Source organism: Amblyomma maculatum, chromosome 1 (genome assembly GCF_055883805.1).
Source record: "Amblyomma maculatum isolate TAMU_Amacu chromosome 1, ASM5588380v1, whole genome shotgun sequence".
Lineage (NCBI taxonomy): Eukaryota > Metazoa > Arthropoda > Arachnida > Ixodida > Ixodidae > Amblyomma > Amblyomma maculatum.
The window spans coordinates 468,432,773-468,454,362 of record NC_139344.1 but is presented as its reverse complement, the minus strand read 5'-3'; the positions used below and the strand labels follow the sequence as shown (position 1 = coordinate 468,454,362).

The window sequence follows — 21,590 nt, the reverse complement described above, 5'->3', positions numbered from 1 at the left end:
TGTTTACTGCTTGAGCGGCTACTGAGTCGAATTCTCACACCTACACTGTAGTTCTATTGATCCATTATCCATTTCGGGCCCATTTTACCCTACTCTAATTCAGTTTGGGTGCCAAAGCCGTGGCTTTCAATCGTCAATGTAGCTTTGGCTATTTGGCGATCTGATTTCAGGATTGCCTGCATGACTCAAGCACCGGATTGCCAGTGCGTACGGCTAATGGCGATGACTATCGTCGAAGGCTGGAGCTGCTATCCTGGTATTTCCGTGACTGGCCGCGATAGCTGCGTGCGTATGATGCTATCGTCATGTGAATGGTCGCACGGATGCTTTTAGACAAAGTTCTTGCATCAATATTGCCATAATTCTTGTCGAACCCAACCGCTTGTGCCAAATGCACCGACGGAAAAAGCATGAAACGAGAGCGGAAGCGTGCATCTACAGCAGACGTATTACGTTAGTGCGCGATTGTGGAACAGAAGAGACCGTGCTTCACATTTAAGTGCCAGTGCTCTCCAACATCGCCACTGCAACTGCTTCCCCTTTGTGCGCATGCAGAGCAAGCAAGGTCCTAGAACCACAAGGGCAGCAGCAGACTGGCATGGCGCGCAGCCTAGTTCCGTCCGCATGGTTCCCGGGCCGTGACTGGTGGGACGCGTGGGAGGCGCCCTGCAGCAGGATCTTCGATCAGCACTTTGGAACGCCGCTGCTGGACGACGAGCTGAGGGTGTTGAGGCCCTCGCGTGTGGGACTCCGCTCTCCCTTCCGAAGGCAGCTGTCCCGGCCCGGAGGTGGAGGCGTGTCCGAGCTGCGCAACGAACCGGACTCCTTCCAGGTGAGCACAAGGCGGTCATATGTACGGCACGCGCGTATATGTATATAGGTGGCGGAGTCGGGACCGGCACAGTAAATGATCAGATATGAAATAAATCCACACGATGGAGATGATGATAATAATAATCAATCAATCAATCAATCAATCTTTATTTAATGTGCGCAGGAACAACCATGTGGTCTTTGTGCTGCAGCACAAAAAAAAAAATGAAAAAGCACAAACATGTTTACACACACAGAGAGAACACAAAAAAAAGAAATAAATAATACATGAAATGAAACTGAGACGAAAAGTATCAGGGAAATTAAGCAAACAATGAGTATCATCACTTATATACACAGTGAGAGAATTTTTTAGCACACCAGGAAATAAAGAAAAAAAAAAAGAACGGTAGGTGGAAGAGGAAAAAAAAAAAAAAACAGATGACTGACATTGATTATAGTAATATAGAAATATACATAAAATAAACAACCATTCCAGGCGCAACAAGTGCATGGTACTTAAAACACAGGCTAGAAATACAGAATAATACAATAAAGAAGTAAATTTGAACAAGGGACAGTAAGATTCGAATATAAAGTTTAAAGTTGAAATATAAGCAAGAAACGGATAAAAAGTAGTTCAAGATACAGACAGCATTGAACAGGAGAAAAAGCAAAAAGTGAAGTAAATACAATTTAAGGCTAGAAAGTGGGAGTTATATGTGATAAAATACTATTTAGAATACAACGCTACGAACATCCAATGTAAATGAACAGAGCGAGTTTTGGAAGATGTCAAGGTGAGGACAAAAAGAGTTAAATAACCACTGCATCCTGTCCAGAGGGGAGTGGGAATGAAGAGGAGAAACCTGAAATGGTCTGAATTCCCTCATGCTCTTTCGCGGAACGCGCAGTAGGATGTACTCTAAGAGCTGAGGGCACATAATGTGGCCATGAAGGAGTTTGTACAGAAATATGATATCAAGTCTGAAACGACGGCAGTGAAGGGAAGGAAGATTCAGTTGGGCGCTCCTGGTGGAGCGAGAGGGGGAAGTTGCAAAAGGAAAGCGATAATGAAATATCCGTAAAAATTTTTTTTGTACTCTGTCAACCTTGTCCAAGTTCGATTTGCAAGTGCCATTCCAAACAACCGACGCATACTCCAAGACCGGGAGGCATATGGACAGGTACAGTTTTAGGAACGGAAGTGGAGTATGGAACTCTCTCGAAAGTCTGCAAACGAATCCGAGTGTGCGCATAGCCCGCTGAGCAATGCGTTTAGTGTGAGAGGAGAAGCTGAGGGTGCGGTCAAAAAGTACACCAAGGTCATTAATTTCATCAACCCTATCCAACAGCACAGAATTGACAGAATAATGGTAGAGAAAGCTATGTGTTTTACGAGTAAAGGACACAACCCTAGTTTTGGAAGAATTGAGGGTAAGTCGATTCATCGCACACCAATCAGAAAAAGCAGATATGTCCGATTGCAACAACACGCAATCTTGAAAAGAATGTATTACCTTGAATATTTTTATATCATCAGCATAAAGAAGAAACGAGGAGTTCTTTATCGCCGAGGAAACATCATTAATAAAAACGGAGAAGAGAAGCGGGCCTAGTACTGAACCTTGAGGAACTCCACTCGTTGCAGGGTAAACGAAAGAAGTCTGTCCATTGACACTGACAAAGCAGAAGCGATCAAGGAGATAGTTGCGTAGGAGGGCTACGAGAGAGACTTCAACGCCAGAGAGTAGAAGTTTTTCAAGAAGTAGTGAGTGAGTAACAACGTCGAAAGCTTTGCTCATATCACAGTACACAGTGTCAACCTGACCCCTCTGAAGGACTGCTGCAGAGGCATACGTCATAAACGTGACTAGGTTGGTAGAAGTAGAGCGACCCGACATGAAGCCATGTTGATTCGGTACTATGATATGTTTGAGATGGAAGGAAAGTACGCTGTGCAAAGCTAATTCGAAAAGCTTAGAGGTTGCACATAGAAGAGAAATCGGACGATAATTGGAAACATCAGTTTTGTTTCCAGACTTGAAGACAGGAAACACGCGTGCCATTTTCCACACGCGAGGAAAGGCAGCATTTTTTAAACAGTTATTAAATATGGCAGTCAGTACTGGTACGAAGATATAACTGAAGGCTTTTATTATGGCAGCTGGAATGCCATCAGGTCCAGGAGACAAAGATGGTCTCAGACGCTTAAGACTCTCAGTTATCAACTCCTCGTCAAAGAGAATGGAATTAGATAGTGCACCAGATGGGAGGCAAACGGAATCACAATGTGGATGTTTGTAAACGGAGGAAAAATGTTGTGCAAAACTGTCGGCAACATCCCGAATTTCCGAACCCTGAGAGTCAACTAAGCTGATACTTAAATCTGATTTAATGGAACGCTTGCGAACGTAACGCCAGAACTGACTAGGACGATTTGAGGCATACCTCTCTAAAGACTCAAGATAGGAGTCGTAGTCCCGCTTGTATAAGCGTTTGCAAAGAGAACGCACACGGCGAAACTCATCTGCCCAATTGTGAAACCCAGGGCGTTTCGCTTTACGATGGGCCCGTTCCTTGAGCTTTAACGCCGTTATTAGTTCCCTTGAAAACCAGGAAGGGAACTTCCTACGCGTAGGAGTATGCAAAGGTATGTACCGACGCATACCATCAAGAACTATTTCTGTAAAGCGACTGACTTGTCCATCTGAATCATTAATGTCATTTAAAAGGGACCAGTCGACGGAAGAGAAGAAATTGAAAAGACCGACATAATCACCACGTGCATACGCGAAACGGGGCGAATTCCCCACCTGATCTGAGTTAGTAGAAGGTGAGGCAGAGACAGCAGTAGTAACTAGAAGCGGAGGGTGAAATTTGTCACAGCGAGTCAGCGGTATGTCCGAACTCGAGACTCGAACACTTTCAAAATTCGATAGACAGATGTCAAGAATATTACCGCAACAGTTTTCAATGAAATTGTGTTGCTGCAAAGAGTTAAAGGCTATGAAATCAAGTAGAGAGTTACACTTACTTAATATGTAATGATTGTTGTGAGAAGAAATAAGTGAGTTCCAGTTGATACCAGGAGTATTAAAATCACCTAAAATAAGAAGTTTGTGTTTGCTATGACGGGTTATAACATGTTCGATTGAGAGCAGAACATCATCATAGGCTGAAGGAGGTAGATTCGGAGGAATGTAGAAAGCTGCAAGTAAAAGTTTTTCATGTCGATTTAAAGTGAGCTCGAGCCACACACATTCTTCAACAGTTTCCAGATCGGAACGTCGAACACACTTCACAAAACTGTCAATAGCAATGAGCACTCCACCTCCTCTTGATTTGGGACCTGTTTCAGGGCGGTCGCTACGAAAAACAGAGTAATTATTTGGAAAGAAATCATTGGAAGGAATATCACTTGACAGCCAGGTTTCGGTAACCACAACAGCGGTATAACAAGAGGACAAGACGCTAGAAAAAAATTCTGATCCCTTAGTCCGAAGACCTCGGGCGTTTTGATAATAGATATCCAAATTAGGGGCCACTGCAATTTTGCGTCAGTTCAGAGGGATGAAGCATATCGTCGTAAAGCTTCCCACGAAAGTCCTTGTATATGCAACCCATCGGCCACATCGAAGGCTCAACAAGCTTACTGTAGGATTCTTCATCAACTTCAATATGGAAGGACGAGTAGGAGTCGTACCTTGTTTTCAGCTGCCGGCAGGAAATGGGAGTAATATTCACTGATTTTAGATGGTTGGTAAGGTCTACCGATGTAGTATCGGGACTGAGTTTAGAGACGAAAATAGTCTTCGGACGCTTCTTTTGGTAAATGGCAACGTTCAGGACAGATGAGCTCGATGCGCCAGTAATGGCTCGACTTCGGTGCTTCTTCATCTCACTGGGTAAGTCAACCGCACGGCGAGGAGCAGAGGCAGAAGATGAACAGGGAATATCTCCAGGAGTCATCCCTCGATGAAGAGCGGCGGAGTAGTCCACAGATGGCTGCTCCTCACGGGTAGGATTGCCCACGGAGACAACGAGAGGACGCTCGACGAGAGGACGCTCACACTGCGAAGCAGCGCACCGCACAAGCTCCTGGCGTAGGCCGCGAACATCGGCACGTAAAGAGGCGATAACCTCGGCTTGTTGTACGAAAGCCCGCGAGTTCTCTACACGAAGGCGCTCGTTCTCTTCCCGTAGCTGGGCAACCTCATCGCTCAGAAAAGAGATTCCCTCAAGCGCGTCGAGGAGGAGAGCCCGTAGCGAGGCAAACTCACCGCCATGTTCGCCGGTCGCGGCTGAAGGGGGAAAACCGGTCGGGTGGCTGGGCAGGAGCGGGGCACCAGGGACTCTAGCACCACCGTCGCTAAGACTAACACCGTCAGACGACGACGACGCACACAAATTACACAAGAATGGCCGAGAGCCGGACTTCAGAAGTTGCAGCTCGTCATCCGCCCAGGTGACGCACTTCGTGTGAACACGTTTCGCACATTCGGCACATCGTAAAAACTGCTGCTTGCCAAAAAACGGGCGGGAGCACAGCGCACATGCGTCCTTACTGGGCGCCATCTTAATAATCTTAATAATCTTAATAATAATAATAATCTTAATAATCTTAATAATAATAATAATAATAATAATAATAATAATAATAATAATAATAATAATAATAATAATAATAATAATAATAATAATAATAATAATAATAATAATATTATAATAATATAATAATATAATAATAATAATAATATAATAATAATAATAATAATAATAATAATAATAATAATAAATAACTGGTTCACCAGAAAGGAAAGGACCATATGTTCTGTGGACACCTCAACCGCTCCGTAAGGGAAGGGAGGATGGCGAGAGGGAAAGCGGAGAGAGAGAGAGAGGTGCCGCAGTGGATGGCTGGGGAGTAATTTCGACCACTTGGAAATCTTTCATAGTGCACGGAAGAAATTTGGGACGATCCTTTTTACGATCCTTTAATGTTTTGCAGACATCATGTAGACAGAGATTAGCTATTGATGCTGATTAGATTTTGCCAAAGAAATACACCGCTGAACTAGGTACAAACCAAGGCAAAGTATTTGTTCAGGCTTCGTATATTTGAAGCACTGCAGAATAAAAGAGTGCGTGATTAGGTGGCTGTTAGGAAGATGTAAGAGAAAATTTTACTAGAGTGTGTAGTACATTTAGGGAACACTGGAGCACATTCTAAGACGGCATATTCCTCTAAAACTTTGCCCCTATAATAGTCATGCTCGTTTATTTGATCACCATCTTCGCTCCGCGTCGTTTTCTTGTTTAGCCCCAACTGCAAATCACGGAAACGCATTGTCGATTGGGCACCACTGTGAGCGGGAAATAAGAGGTCTGTTCGATTCAGAGCTGTTTCTCGGCACCAACTCTGAAAAAGTTCCGCTGGTGGCAGTCAGGTGCCGGCGAAGTGCAGTTCCAGTTCTTTCGTTGAGGTGTAGCGCGTTAGGAGCATTTTCAGTCGAGCCTTGTCGTCTGCTCGCTTGTTCCTGTTGGCCACGAGCTGTAAGTTCTCGCGATCCGGCTATTCGTGCATCTCGAGGTCATTGACGACACATCGTCGAAGTCATTTCTATGATATTTTTGGAGTCATCCGACTCTGAGGACGAGGAACCCGACGCCGTGTTTTCCTTCGCGGCTACTGAGTTATTGCATATCGTGTTTCAGACCGAGTTCGATCGACTGGTTCGGACAGTCAGCAACCGAGTTCCCGTACAATTAGCGAAGCGCTGTTGCTAGATATTTCAGCTTTGAACCCAGGAAGATATTCAAGTTGTTACAAGAGATCTTAGAGGAACTCGCCATTTTCACTGAAAATGATGCCGGGTTGACGATGGGAAAAAAGGAGGAGGAGGAAGATGAGGAGGAAAGGACTGGTTTGCTACCCTGCACTGGGGGAGAGGGATAGATGGGTATAAAAGTGGTGGGTGAGAGAGGGATGGGTGATGACAGTACAGTTACATCACAGACATGTCACGTCACATATCACGTAACATAAAAAATCATAGTCTCTCGATCAGTCCTGTGCTTTTCATAAAGCGGAGCAGTGCCTGGGAGGCCTTCATCGCAGACGATCGCCGTGGCCAGGGACCTAGGATCTTAATTTCAGTTAGTGGTCGTCCATCTAGACGCTCCAGCGCACGGCATAGGCACTGTCTTTCCTCGCTGTATATGGGACACTCACAAAGAATGTGGCCTATAGTCTCTTCGCACACGCAGTTTGTGCATGCAGAGCTATTTGCCATACCTATCACAAAAGAATAAGAGTTTGTAAATGCTACACCAACCCACAGGCGGCACAGCAGTTTCTTCACATCGGGGTAGGCCAGGTGGAAGCCGGAGCTTCAGGTCAGGGTCCAGGGATTTTAAGAGGCAGTTTGCAAACTGGTCAGAATTCCACAAGGAGAGTGTGTGTTCCCGCGCACGTGCGCGAAGCCTGCCCGCTGCGTCTGCCCTGGAAAATGGAATCAACACACAATCGCCGCCTTGGTGGGCTGTTTGTGTGACCTCGTCCGCCCGGAGATTGCCCGTTATGCCGCTGTGTCCTGGAAGCCATTGGAAGGTGATGTCATGTCCTCCATTTATGGCAAAGTGATGAAGTTGTCGTATTTCCGCGACGAGTTGCTCATGGGCTCCACGGTGAAGAGCCACTTTTAAGGCTTGCAGAGCTGCTCTTGAATCTGTGAAAATAGACCATCGCTGAAGGCTTATAGCGACAGGTAGAGCGGTTAGTTCTACGGCTGTTGAAGAAGTACGGTGAATTGTCCTAACTTTTATTTCTGTAGTAGTTGCGGGTACGACCATGGAGCCTGAAGCGGGTATGACCATGGAGCCTGACCGTGGAGCCTACACTTGAGTGTAGAAGAAGAGGAGTGGTGAAGAGGAAGTGTTTTCAGATCCATATTGCAGTTGGTAGTGTGGGCGTGTGTTCTGTCTCTTCGCTTGTGTTTGTGTTTGTTGCGCCACATTTTTGGATATTATGCAGCACTAACTAGCTCCTCAAGCCGTTATTTTAGGAAGACCTAGACAGGGAGCGAAACAGGCAGAAGAGGTAGACTAGGCGAGCACACCTTTTGTTCTATCAACTCTCCTCCGCATATCGTCTCCTGTGCATTTTCGCTTTCAATCATTGTCAGAATATGCACTGCGGCATCCACAGTTTACCTCGAATTTTACTAAGAGAGCAGCGGAGAGCTTTAATCTCAGTATATTAAATTTATAGTCTCGCGTAACGCCGCGGTGGAGCCACTGGATAGAGTGTGAAGTACGTTTTTTTTATGTGTACTGCACAACTGTGTGAGTGCATGAGTGCCTTACAAATATACATCGCTGCCAGAGATGCCTTAAATAGCTATTTGGGTGGCTAATTGTCTGATACCTTTTTTTTTTTTTTGGGGGGGGGGGGGGGCAATTAGTACCTACCCATAAGGCCGCGGCGGCCACATTCCGATGGAAGAGCAGTGCGAGAGGTCTTATGATGCGTTGTATTTCGGCACCCACTGCAGTTACTTTCAGCCTGGCACTTGGACTCAGATATCTTGTAACAGCTGAGGAGACCTTGCCTCTAAGGAGATGCAAATTGCTTGGCTGTACAAAGATCCTCCGGAGAAGCTTGTGGCGAGCAGTGAGCTTTAAACTCTTCGAGTCTCTGTGTCTTCCTGGGGCTACTGTGACGCTGCTTAGTGCGCATAGAGTAAGATCGAAGTGCGTAAAAAAATCATGACACAGCAATTGAGCCATCTTGGCTCTTTGCCGTTCCTCGGGACCTTCGCCTGATATGTAACACACACTGAGTGCTGAACTTGGCGCAGGTGATGCTGGACGTGAGCCACTTCAGCCCGGAGGAGATCACGGTGAAGACGGTGGATCGCTGCATCAGCGTGTCTGCCCGCCATGAGGAGCGCATGGACGAGCACGGCTTCGTGTCCCGGGAGTTTACTCGCCGCTACATGTTGCCCGAGGACACGTTACCCGAGCAGGTCTCTTCGACGCTGTCACCGGACGGCGTGCTCACCATCACGGCGCCCAAGAAGCCGCCGCTGTCAGCGCCCAACGAGCGCATCGTGCCCATCGCTGTGCAAGGCTCGGCGATGCCGCTTCCCGTCCAACACGAGCCATGACGAAGAGCGGCGCTCAAGGAGAGCGACGGTCCTTATCGGCGGGGCTGAATAAAACCTCCGACTCCTTGTACTTCTCTTACGTGCTTCAGCGCTTTTTGGATCGCTCGAACATGCCTTGGCTTTTTTGTAGCTGCCGAGAGCAATACGAAACGCTGTCTAGTCAGGGGTGGGAATTTACAGCGTTAGCTTCGCTGCTTACGTTAGTCAAGGTCTCATTAGTCCATTAGTTAACACATGAGGTCATGTGTTAACAATGACCTCATGGCAACTACGCGAATACACTGTATAGCAACAACGTGCACTACAGCACCTCGAACCAGCGCCAGAACAAACAGATCAGCTTTCTTGGCCCAGACACGAGAGCACCACGATATCGCCGGTTTTTTATTGCTCTCAAATATAAAATATTTACACAAGAACCCTCAGCCATATTTGACTAAGGTAAGATGACTCAAATTTTTTGAATGACTTTAATGTTGCAATGTGCGGGAGCCAGTCAGGTGCTGGATCCATAAGCTTTATAACTTGGAATTACCTTAAAATTGTTTCCTTAAAATATTCTCTCGCTGGCCATGCGTCAAGATATGCACCACCATCCTACTTCTCCATATACTATGCAGGCCCAGCGCCATTATCAGATCATATGATGCTCCGTCCTCGCTGTCATTCGAGCGATATCTGATACTGTGAAATTTAAGCGGAAAATATTTCTTAAATATAACAGCGTTACTTATGAGTCCCTTGGAGGGCGTCCCAGAAGGAAACTGCGTCCCCGCAGTCCAAGAAAACATGCTCAGAGGTTTCATCCTTTCTTGCATTATATACAGTGGGCTCCTCGAGGTACCTGAATTGATTCCTCTCGAAACCACGCTTTAACTAGCAATGTAGTGTTAAGAAAAAGAATGTTTGGCTGTAAGAGTAATGTCACTTATTAAAAATTCGTTTCAGAACATTTTGACCTGGGCCTGAACCATGGTCCTAGTAGTGGAGGGAACAGTGACTGTCATGCGTAATTGCTAAGTTTTTTTCCTATAGAATGATTGAAATAATGGGATTGAAACCGTGCATAAAGAAAACGACCAGATTGTAAACCTCGTGCAAGTCCCCACGAATATCACCTTGAATACCGTGGGATGTAAAAACCAAATCGGGCTAAAACCTGCCCAGTTAAATCTGAACAACATCGCGTGAAAAAGACTCCTAAGGGTATTTGAAGAAAAATAGCGGTTAGATAACTTACGTTGAACTAAGCAGTATAAGCTAAACCTTCCAGTGCGTACACTTTGAAACAAGATGGTTGGACGTCCTCTTAACCGGGTGGCTGGCTGGCTGACTGGATTATAAGAGCGTCCCCTTTGAAACGGGGTGTGGAAATTTCCAGCGTGGTCGGTTTTTTTCCTATATCTTCACTTATTTAATCACTTTATTAATAATTCTTTTTATTTATACACTTACGCCTTCTTTCTGCTTTTCAGCAACCAATACTCTAATCGCTTTTTGCGAATTTGCTCCGTTGATTCCTTCACCTGACCACTGGTGTCTGTGAAGCCTCAGGAAACGTGACTGCGCCTGCATCGAAATTCGGAAAGATACAATCGCAATCGATTGATTTTCAAAACAACAGCTCGAACGAATGGGGATGGAGGGAAGAAAACAGGAACAAGCGCTGTAGAGGGTTAGGGTACGTAACAGAGCCCGTAGTACTAGAAATGAATGACAACAGGATAGCTAAGCGGGCGAGTAACAGCGCAAACGAACGGGGACGAAGCTCGCCCCCTTAGCTATTATGTAGAATCGCAATCGAGTACAAGATGTGTTTTCTACGGATTTACAAGCTACGTCTTCTAAGGCGTGTAGATGTAGCTGAAAAAGTAGGGCCCTGCCTACTTGTGAATAGTATTATTTAATTGGCGCTACGATAGAGCAATTGCCGGCTGAACCCGCAAGGCTACTCCCACTTGTACTAAGCAAAAATGTCAACCTCAACCTTTTATAAAAGAAAGATTTCTTCCTGATCGGCCTTTTCCATTTTCACTATATTGATACGTGGCAGAAGGCTAGTTCAGGAAAACCACGAAACCTGATGACAGACGTAAGTTGTTGTTCTCCTCTAATTTGGTGGCACATACCCACACAGGGGCATCGGCCAAGAATTGGGGTGCAGAGATATTAGATTTTGAGATGTATAACTACATCGCAGAAAAATAAGCAGAAATAATTGCCAGAGAACAGAGAAGGAAATGTAAATATGAAAAACCAAAATAAAAAAATTTGGAGAACGCTTGAGCTGCGCCTTCAAGAGTGGAAAGCGATAGCGTTATTACATCGCAGGGGACGCTTTCCCAGCAGAAGCGCTACGGCGCAGCGATCACGTCAGAGGCGTCCGGCATCAGACGCTGCACCCAGCAATCGCGCTGTGAGCGGAAAGAGGAGCCGCGTCGCCTAAACACCACTGTTCGAGGGACGCACGCTGGATGTTGGAAGGGAAAGAGCGATAAAACTTATTTAACGCAAGGGTATTGGGGCATCCTCGCACCGGTACCCGCGCAGCCCGAAGGGGAGAAGCGGGTGAGCGAAGATAGTGATCTAAAGAAAGGAAAGACGCTTGATTCTACAACCCGTGAGGGTGCACGGCGAAACGTCAGGGGCGAGTGGCGCGCCACGTGTCGGGGCAGCGCCGCACATTGCGAGGAGGGGTTCTTCTGTGTTTGCCGCAAGATGGCTCGTATGTGCGCAGAGCGCAGAAGAAATGTAGCGGAAACGTACTTCGCTACTCGTGTAACTGCGACTTCTGTAAGTAACATGCTCATAATTACCGATATACACCGCAGTATAACGTTCTACGGCAAGTTTCTAAGGCAACACCGCATTCACTAGAAGCGCTTTTGTACCGCTTTCAAGCATCGAACTCGTGGCTGAGTGGCATTCTACTTCCGGACACCGTAGTGAACGGTCGCATAATCATGTGCTCCAGCGGGGCGGCGATAGCGGCCCTTTCCAGCCGCGGAAACAGGCTCGAGGACATGGATGGTAGCGAATATCAGATTATTCTGCCAACTTTGCCCACCGGACGCGTTGTTTTTAACACGCATTTTTTGCACGGCGATGTGCGAGTCAGGCCATACAGGGTCGAGGATTTCCGCGACGCCCTTGTCAACGCTGGTGCGCTCCCCGACGTTGTGGCGTTGGGGGCGTATCAGATCAACCATGTGTGGCGGTCGCGTTAAGCAGCACAAAAGCATCGAAGAAATTGGCGGCTTTCAAGGAACTCGAAGTTAAGGGACGCCGTTGCCTCATTATCGATCCCGAGGACCAACAGGTGAAGCTGCGACTTCACTGGAAGTTGCACGGTGTGGCAGACGACGACATCCGGACGGCTTTTGCTGCTTTTGGGAATGTGACCGAGGTGACCCGGGAGAGGTGGAGAGTTCAAGGCGTCAGGGAGAAGGGGTCCACCACGAGGACTGTGCTCCTGAAATTGAAACCCGGCATTAAGGTCGATGACTTACCTCACCAGCTGCGAGTGGCCGGAGAGCTGGCCCCTGTCGTGGTGCCTGGGCGAGCGATGCAGTGCCTGCGCTGCCGCGGTACCGGTCACGTTCGACGAGAATGTAAGGTGCCGCATTGTCCAAAGTGTAGACGCTACGGTCATGACGATGCTGCCTGTGTGCTTTCGTACGCTTCGGCTGCGGGACATGGAACTGCGGAACGGTCGGCGGAGCTCACCATGGACGTGGTCGAGGCGGAGGAGGCGGCAAAGGGTGCCGGAGAGGTGCGAACGCAGACACGGGAGACGGATTCGTCGGTGGACTCGGCAGAAAGCGGCAATGCTGCGAGGGAGGTGGGGAGAGCGGACTCTGCACCTGAGCTCCCTAGCAATGAGGAAAGCACGTCACTTGAGCCGGCAAACGGTATGGAACAGGATAATGGGGAGGAGCACTCGGACACCAGCGGTGTTCGTAAGCCAGGCGTCCCAGCCCCAGCCAAGAGATCCCACACACAGTCCGAACCCGAAGGTAACCAGGCGTCAGCCCCCAGCGTCGACGAGCCACCAGCAAAAACGGGGAAATCCCGGCGGTCCACGCTACGTCCGCGGCCAAACATTTCATCAGAGAGACGGGCAGCGGATAAAGTGCCCCCGCTGCCGGGTCAGCCGCTTACACCGGACAGGGATGAATCCAACGACGGCGTCTAGCAACGCGCTAGACGGGAAAGGTAAGCACCATGCTTTCGGTCTCTTCACCTGTGATGAAAATGGCGCCCGAAACCACCTTAAGAGTAGCCACGTTAAATGTCAGGGGATAGGCAGGCAAAAAGAAGCAAAGCCAGGTGAACCGGCTCTTAACTGACCACGATATTGACGTGCGTGCCGTGCAAGAAACTAAGGTTGATGGGGAGGAAGAGACCGGGAGCATGGTGCGACGTTTCACGGCTAGATTTTACGCCATTGTTAGCCACGCAGTTGGGACATCGGCCGGGTGTGTATTGTTCGTCAGAAAGCTGCCTGGTCTGGTTGTAAAGGGCTACACCTTATGCTCTTCTGGACGGTGTGTAGTGGCTGATTGTGTATACAGCAGTGTTGAGTGGCGCATTATTTGTGTGTACGCTCCTGTGTGGAGGAAAGAACAGTGTTTTTCGAGAATGTTATGCAGCAGTTAAGTACGGAAAGGCAGGTAGTATTGCTGGGCGATTTTAACTGTGTACTGAATGCTCGAGACAAAACCAGCACACGCGGATTCAGAGACAAGAGCACTGAAATGTTATGCCAGTTAACAAGCGAATGGAATATGGAGGATGTGGCTGATTGCTTGGAAGGACCGCGTGCCGTTCAGTACACGCACTTCCAAGGTTCTAGCCACGCGCGTCTGGACAGAATTTACGCGTCGCTAAATTTGATTCCTTCATGCAATGAATTACGAGTTGTGCCTATGACATTCACGGATCACTGTTTGGTGCAGTGCTTATTCGGCACCAAAAAACGAAGCGATGCATTCAGCTGGGAGTTATGGAAATTGAACAATAAATTGCCTAATGATGATGCCTTTAGACGCGTGGTATTGAATGAATTGATTGAAGTGAGGCCAGGGACTTTGCTCGAAATCTGGAAACAGTGGGAGTTGTGCAAGGAACAGACTAAAATTAAAGCCATTGACAGATCCAGTTGCCTGGTGTACGAGAAGAAAATTCCAGAAACCCAGCTTAAGGCTTTGCTCGCAAAACTACACGAACAGGAATGTAAGGCACCCGGGAGATGGATAGAGGATATTCGAAAAATAAAAGAACAGATTAACTTGATAGAAGAAGACAGATACCAAGGAGCGTTATTGCGAGCAAGAGCGGAAAATTGGGCCATGGGCGAGACGCCATCGAAAAGGGCACTGGGAATTGAAAGGGCTCATGCCGAGAAAAACCGCATTGATAAGATCGAATGGGGCGGTGTGCTATCGTCGGAAGACGAACATATCAGGCATGGTTTCTTCCAATATTATCAGGAACTGTTCAGCAAAAATGTGGTCGACATGAAAGCTTTCAAACAAATGTTTCTTGCAGCTATGCCGCGACTAGACGAGGATAAGAAGGAAAGATTGGAGATGCCAATCACAGAAATCGAGGTAGAAAAAACGATCGATGGTTTAAATATGGGAAAGTCGCCTGGGCCAGACGGCCTAAGTGCGGCTTTTTATAAAGAATTTAAGAACGAAGTAGTTCCAATATTGACAGCGCTCTTCCATGAAGCCTATGCAGTGAATAGATTGCCGCAATCTTTCGGACTATCTCATACTATTATTATTCCCAAGACAAATGACGAGGAAAAGCTGAAGCAAGTCACAGCATATAGGCCAATTGCTTTGACAAACGTAGATTACAAAATATTGATGAGTGTTAGCTAGAAGATTGGAGTCAGTTATTACAAATATTGTTGGGCCTCACCAAACGTGTGGTATAAAGGGGAGGTCAATTATGACAAATATACACATGGCAAGATCGGTGCTCGAGTGTAGTGAACTAATGGATAAATGTGTAGCCATCCTCCAACTGGACCTCGAAAAGGCTTTCGACTGTGTAGCCCACAAAATATTGCTGTGTATTCTGGATCACGTGAACCTAGGTTCAGTAATCAGAGAGGGCGTGGCCATGGCGTACCGTGGATGCACTACTAGATTAATCATTAACAAGAGTCTGGGGGCCCCCATTCAGGTGCAACGCTCGGTACGCCAGGGCTGCCCCCTCAGCCCACTTTTGTTTGTCATCTACATAGAGACACTATGTGTGAACATTGTCCAAAACGAGGCAGTTAAAGGTTTTAAGTTGCAGGCAGCTGAAGTCAAGTTGCTCGCATACGCGGATGACCTAGCGGTCTGTGCTGTGGATCAGCATAGTATACGCGAGGCAGTGCTGTGTGTCGACAGTTTCAGGAAGGCAACCGGAAGCAAAGTGAACTGGTCAAAGTGTCAGGGATTTTGGCATGGCAATTGGCCATCGACCCCAGAGCTTTTTGCAAATGTGCCCTGGGTAACAACCCCCACAAAATACTTAGGAGTCCCATTAAACAGTTACAGGGACAGTGATGCATACTGGAAAGGACAACTGAACGAAATACAGGAAAAAGCAGATAGATGGAAGGGGGCATATTTATCAATTGTTGCAAGAGCGACGGTGTGCAATGTGTTCATTTTAAGCAAACTCTGGTATGTCATGCAAGTGTTGCACTGTTCGCGGGTAAATGTACAGAAGATACATCGTATTCTAGCTGTGTTTGTTTGGTCATCGAGCTGGGAACGGTGCAAGCGGACGAACTTGTTTCGAAGTGTGAAAGACGGTGGTTTCGGGCTGGGACATCTATTTCTCCGCCAGCTTGTCAACAGGTTTTTCTTCTTCCGAGATGTTAGTGACCCTTTCTTAAGAACTGTGTGCCAACTAAGATTGAACCGTGCTTTGCCTGATTTTGTTTTGGGTACAAAGTGTCTACTAGGGAGAATCCGGTTATTTTAGAGAAGTGGCTGACAGCGTGAAATTTCTTACAGCGCGTTTTTCGACAGAATTCCTAAGTGAAGTGAAGCGGAAAAAGCTATACGGTGATCTGTGTGATGTTGTTTTTCCAGTGCCAGTGTACAGAGCCATGTACAATGGAGGCAACGGTGAGGACGTTTTGAAAAGAGTTAAAAGAATGCAAGTGCAGCCAGGAATAAAAACTTTCCTCTTCAAATTACATACAGAGACACTACCAGTTAAAAAGTTCTTAGAGGGGAAAGGTTTATTTTTACCATGGGGTACGCATTGCCTAATATGCAAAGTGCCCGAAACAATTGATCATGTATTTCTTCACTGTTGGGAGGGGGTGTATCTTTGGGATGTTTTACAAAGAACCATTAAAAAAGAGTTTCCGCTTCATCCGTACGGCATCAGATTTTTGGCCATTCAAAATGAGGATTGTTTTCCGTTGGACCAAGTAATGCTCTGGGGCCTCCATAGTATATGGCGCTCCAGGATGGCGGGTTATTACTGCGACCCAGACGCGCGACCGGCCCGCATGTACTTTAAGGAGAATGTGCACAGATTCGTGCAAGTGGTGAGATCACAATCATGTAACCCCGATTGGCTACCCAGGATGGAAAAATTTGAGCCTGCTCAAAGAATTTTAAACAAGACAAGGCCTGTCAAGCAGCTCTGGCAGGTTGCTGGTGTCAAGATTGAATGAAGTTTTTTTTTGTGTATGTGCAGTGTTTGTCAAAGTATGGCAATAAAGAAAAAAAAAACTAGTGGCTGAGTGGTAGCGTCTCCATCTCACACTCCGGAGACCCAGGCTCGATTCCCACCCTGCCCATCTTGGAAGTTGCTTTTAACGTGGTAGCGCTCGTGTCGCAGAAAAGCCGGTGTCGTCGGCGGCGTTGGCCGTGAGCGATAAATTCCTGCATGCACTTCATAAATAAACATGCACTTCATAAATAAAAAGCAACTTCCAAGATGGGCTGTGTGGAAATCGAACCAGGGTCTCCGGAGTGTGAGACGGAGACGCTACCACTCAGCCACGAGTTCGATGCTTGAAAGCGGTACAAAAGCGCTTCTAGTGAATGCGGTGTTGCCTTAGAAACGTGCCGTAGAATGTGTATACTGCGGTGTATATCGGTAATTATGAGCATGTTACTTACAGAAGTCGCAGTTACACGAGTAGCGAAGTACGTTCCCGCTACATTTCTTCTGCGCTCTGCGCACATACGAGCCATCTTGCGGCTAATACAGAAGAACCCCTCCTCGCAATGTGCGGCGCTGCCCCGACACATGGCGCGCCACTCGCCCCTGACGTTTCGCCGTGCACCCTTTCGGGGTGTAGAATGAAGCGTCTTTCCTTTCTTTAGATCACTATCTTCGCTCACCCGCTTCTCCCCTTCGGGCCGCGTGGGTACCGGTGGGAGGATGCCCCAATACCCTTGCGTTTATTAAGTTTTCTCGTTCTCTCCCCTTCCAACATCCAGCGTGCGTCGCTCGAACAGTGGTGTTTAGGCGACGCGGCTCCTCTTTCCGCTCACAGCGCAATTGCTAGGTGCAGCGTCTGATGCCGGACGCCTCTGACGTGATCTCTGCGCCGTAGCGCTTCTGCTGGGAAAGCTTCCCCTGCGATGTGTGCCGAGCTGCTTCCGAGGAATCATGCTTCTGCGTGGTGCTCCCAAGCGAGATAGAGGACGATCCCATCAAGGCGTCAGCCCCATGATCGCGTCCGCCTTCATGGCGCGTCGCTGCCAGGCTTTCTCCCTCCCAGACACCGAGTTCTTTGGTTCGTTCCGCTTGCTCAGGCGCACGTTTCGTTGCCGCGCCGAACGCTGCGTTGCTCGGCGCTCACTGCGTGATTCGTGAGTGCAAAGTCCGACGCGGGGCGCCTCATCAGTGATTGCTGCGCCGTAGCGCATTGTCTTACACTCCTTGGCAGGTCGACGGGTGTTGTATTGGAGGTCCTTGCGCGCTCGCTCTTGAGACGCGTGTGATGGAAGCGGCGCCGTCTACCAGTGCCGGTAGCGCTGGGCCGTACGAACGAGGTGCAATAACGCTATCGCGTTCCACTCTTGAAGGCGAAGCTTAAGCGTCCTCCAAATTTTTTTATTTATGAAGTGCATGCCGGGATTTATCGCTCACGGCCAACGCCGCCGACGACACCGGCTTTTCTGCGACACGAGCTCCTTAACGCTACCGCGTTAAAAGGGTATTAACTAATGCACGCAGCAGGAGAATACTAAGATTTATAAGTACAGACTAAAAATTCAAAGCATATTAGCAAGGGAGGCGTTTTGTTTCTATCAAGAAGTTTTGAATGGCGTTAAAAACAGACCTGTGGCTGTACCCAAGCATGGTGGCACCGAACGATAATAAAATGTTGCTGCTCAAATTAAGACCCAGCTGTTGTAACCTTTTCTCCAAATACCGTTTGTTCTGGCAAGCACCAACCGTGGCTTCAGCTTCGTCGTCTCTCACTGCTTTCCATAGTCATCCTCTTCGGTGGCATATACGTAACATTAACCCGCCACGAAAAGCACCGTCTCGGTGCGTACTACGTCGGGGAACTACAGTTAGAGTGGTAGGGCTTCATGCGAGCGACATGAACGATTTCAGAACGTGGCGTATCGAACTGTCGGCGTGGATGCACAGGGATGACCTCGTATGTCACAGAGAAGTGACTGACCGTAAAACACGGTACGGGCCTGTGTACCGCGGCAAGATCTTCTCACAGAGCCCAACTCTACGAGCGGGAGTCCAGAGCAAGACGAGAGAGTCCTGAGAGTTGCGGGCATCGCGACGTTGAGAATCATGGCGCACTTTTTAGGAGTTCTGGGAAGAAGCCAGTCGGCGGCAACAACACGACCGGCGTCACCTCGGGATATGGCGTCACGAACATAGGAGCTTGCATCAGTGGTGTGAGACAGTACGGTGTCAAACCGGAGGAGGGGTCGCGGCCGAAAAGAAGATAGAAGGGCGAGTAGCCCATTTTATCGTGACGGGAGGAATTATACTCAAACGTAACAAACGGTAAAGTGATACTGCAGTCACGGTGATCAGCCAATACATATATTGGCAGCATGTCCGTGAGTGTGCGATTGAGGTGTTCGGTGAGGCCGTTCGTTCGTGGATGGTAAGAGGTGGTGAAAAAGTGCTTCATGAAGCAGTATCGGAAAATTTCTTCGACTACTCGAGCAAGAAAGCAACGGTCACGGTCAGTGAGCAGCTGGGGTGGAGCACCGTGGAGCAGGATAACGTCGTGGAGGAGAAACGCAGCCACGTCAGTTGCACAGCTGGTGGGTATAGCTCGCGTAACGGCATAGTGCGTAGTGTAGTTCGTAGCCACCGCAACCCATTTATTCCCCGAAGCAGACAGAAGGAAATACCCGAGGAGATCAAGGCCAACTCGGTAAAATGTGTCTATTGGGATATCGATCGGCTGTAGGGATCCAGCAGGCACAACCGAGGGCTTCTTCCGCCGCTGACACCTGTCACAAGAAGCCACGTAACGACAACGGGGCGTTACAGGCAGGGAGGAAGGAAACAACTTAGGAGAGGCCCTTGCCATTCCCAATGCATCGGAGAAAGTGTGGCGGAAGTGACGTCAAAATTTAGGGTTAGCCAAGTCGGGCCATTAGCAACGGCGACGCTGTTTCTATGAAAACTCGGGCCACTAGCAACTGCGTTGCTAAGGACCCTAGATACGTGAGCATCGCGGAGAAAGAGAATGCGGAGGGTAAAGGAGGAGGAGACATTGCAGTGTCCGGTTGTGGTACGGCCGCGGCGGCTTCAAAAAAATGACATCAGGGCCTCTCCTAAGTTCTTTCCTTCCTCCATGAGTACAGGCCTGGCCAAAATAAGCGCTGGCGGACGCTGGCGTACGTACGAGATACGCCAAGATGCCCCGCAGTGGGCACGTCATGCAGCTGCTGAAGAACGGTGGCACGCAGGTGTTTAGGGACTACGAGCAGAAGCTCAGCGACATCTGGTCGCATATTCCGCCGATATAAAGTGCCGTTGTGGAGCATAAACAGAGCAAGGGTAGCGTCAGAGTGATCAGTGCTGAGGCGGCTGATAATGCCGCGAAGCTTGGGATCTAAGCGCTGCTCATGACGAATGTTTGAAAGGTCAGAGACCGACAACATACAAGGGTCATCGTCCCACTCGCTTTGAGACGGCGGATCTACCGGGTTGCGGGACAGGCAATCGGCATCAGTGTGTAGCCGGCAGGACTTGTGAACAACAGAAAAAGTGTATTCTTGAAGACGCAGCGCCCAACGCCCAAGACCACCAGTAGTGTCCTTCAGCGTAGGAAGCCAACATAAGGTGTGGTGGTCTGTGATGACGGAGAACGGGCAGCCAAACAAGCGAGCGCGAAACTTTGTAATGGCCCACACGAGGGCTAAACACTCACGTTCTGTGATAAATAATTCCGCTCAGCCTCTGAAAGGAGGCGACTGGCATAAGCAATGACGCGAGTGCGGCCCGTCTGCTGTTGGGCGAGAATGGCACCAATACCTTGGCCACTGGGGTCGGTGCGTACCTCCGTTCGTGCTGAAGGGTTGAAGTGTGCTAGGACTGGCGGGTTGGTGAGGGCTGCAATGAGCGCAGAAAAGGCTGGAGATTGCTATTGACTCCAGCGAAATGGAATTCTTCTGAAGAAATGTGAGTGGACGAGCCGTGTCCGCAAAGTTGGGGACAAACCGCCGAAAGTACGAGCGAAGGCCAAGAAAACTACGAACGTCAATAGTACAGTGGAGTGTAGGAAACGCACTTACAGCACGAATTTTGTCGGGGTCGGGTTGAACACCGCGGATGTCGATCAAGTGTCCGAGATCTTTAGTTCACGTCGGCCGAAGCTACACTTTGAATTCAGCTGAAGGTCAGCTCTTCGAAAGACGCCAAGAATGGCATCAAGGCGGTGAAGACTGCTCTCGAACGTTGAAGGAAAGACAATGACGTCATCGAGATAACATAAGCACGTCGTTCATTTGAAACCACGTAAAAGAGAGTCCATCATACTCTCAAATGTAGCAGGCGCAGGTACAGGCCATCGGATGTGACGAAGACGGTCTTCTCTCGGTCCTGTTCATTGACCGCGATCTGCCAATAACCGGAACGAAGATCAATCGAAGAGAAATAACTGGCACCGCGCAAGCAGTTGAGGGCATCATCTATTTATTTATTTGCAATACTGCAAGCCTCAAAGTCGGAGCCGTGGCAGAGTGGGAACGACAGCAATGAACATCAAAATAGCAACAACAATCATAAAATAATGTCCAAGAGGATACAATACATCAAACCGTAGACACATGAATGTAATTACAAAACAAAATGTGACTGTAAATGACAATTTCTAAATTTCGCACACTACGTTCAATGAACGCCTGAAATTGCTGGATGGCTTCCATCTCAAACCACGCACCATCGAGGCCGTTCCACTCCACAACCGTACGAGGGAAGAATGAATACCTAAAGGCATTATTTTTCGTTTGAAAAGGAAGCAAAGTAAAATAATATCTGCGTCTCGTAGCATAACCAGAAGAAAGTGTGGCAAATTCATGACTGATGCTACTTAATTTCTCTTTTACAACTTCGAACAGGAAACGCAAGCGTGCT

The 21,590-nt window shown here is 48.1% G+C and overlaps 1 protein-coding gene across 2 annotated transcripts in view; it reads left to right on the top strand.

The window, feature by feature from the left end:
* Positions 1-9,061, top strand: part of LOC146209918 (heat shock protein beta-1-like) — a 58,158-nt gene extending 49,097 nt beyond the window's left edge. For both annotated transcript variants that reach the window (XM_084587469.1, XM_084587470.1), the window contains exons 2-3: positions 556-832; positions 8,676-9,061. In XM_084587469.1, the coding sequence (XP_084443595.1) occupies positions 599-832; positions 8,676-8,984 (543 nt within the window). In that variant the 5' untranslated portion in view covers positions 556-598 and the 3' untranslated portion in view covers positions 8,985-9,061. The remainder of the gene's footprint in view (positions 1-555; positions 833-8,675) is intronic.
* The last annotated feature ends 12,529 nt before the right edge of the window (positions 9,062-21,590 follow it).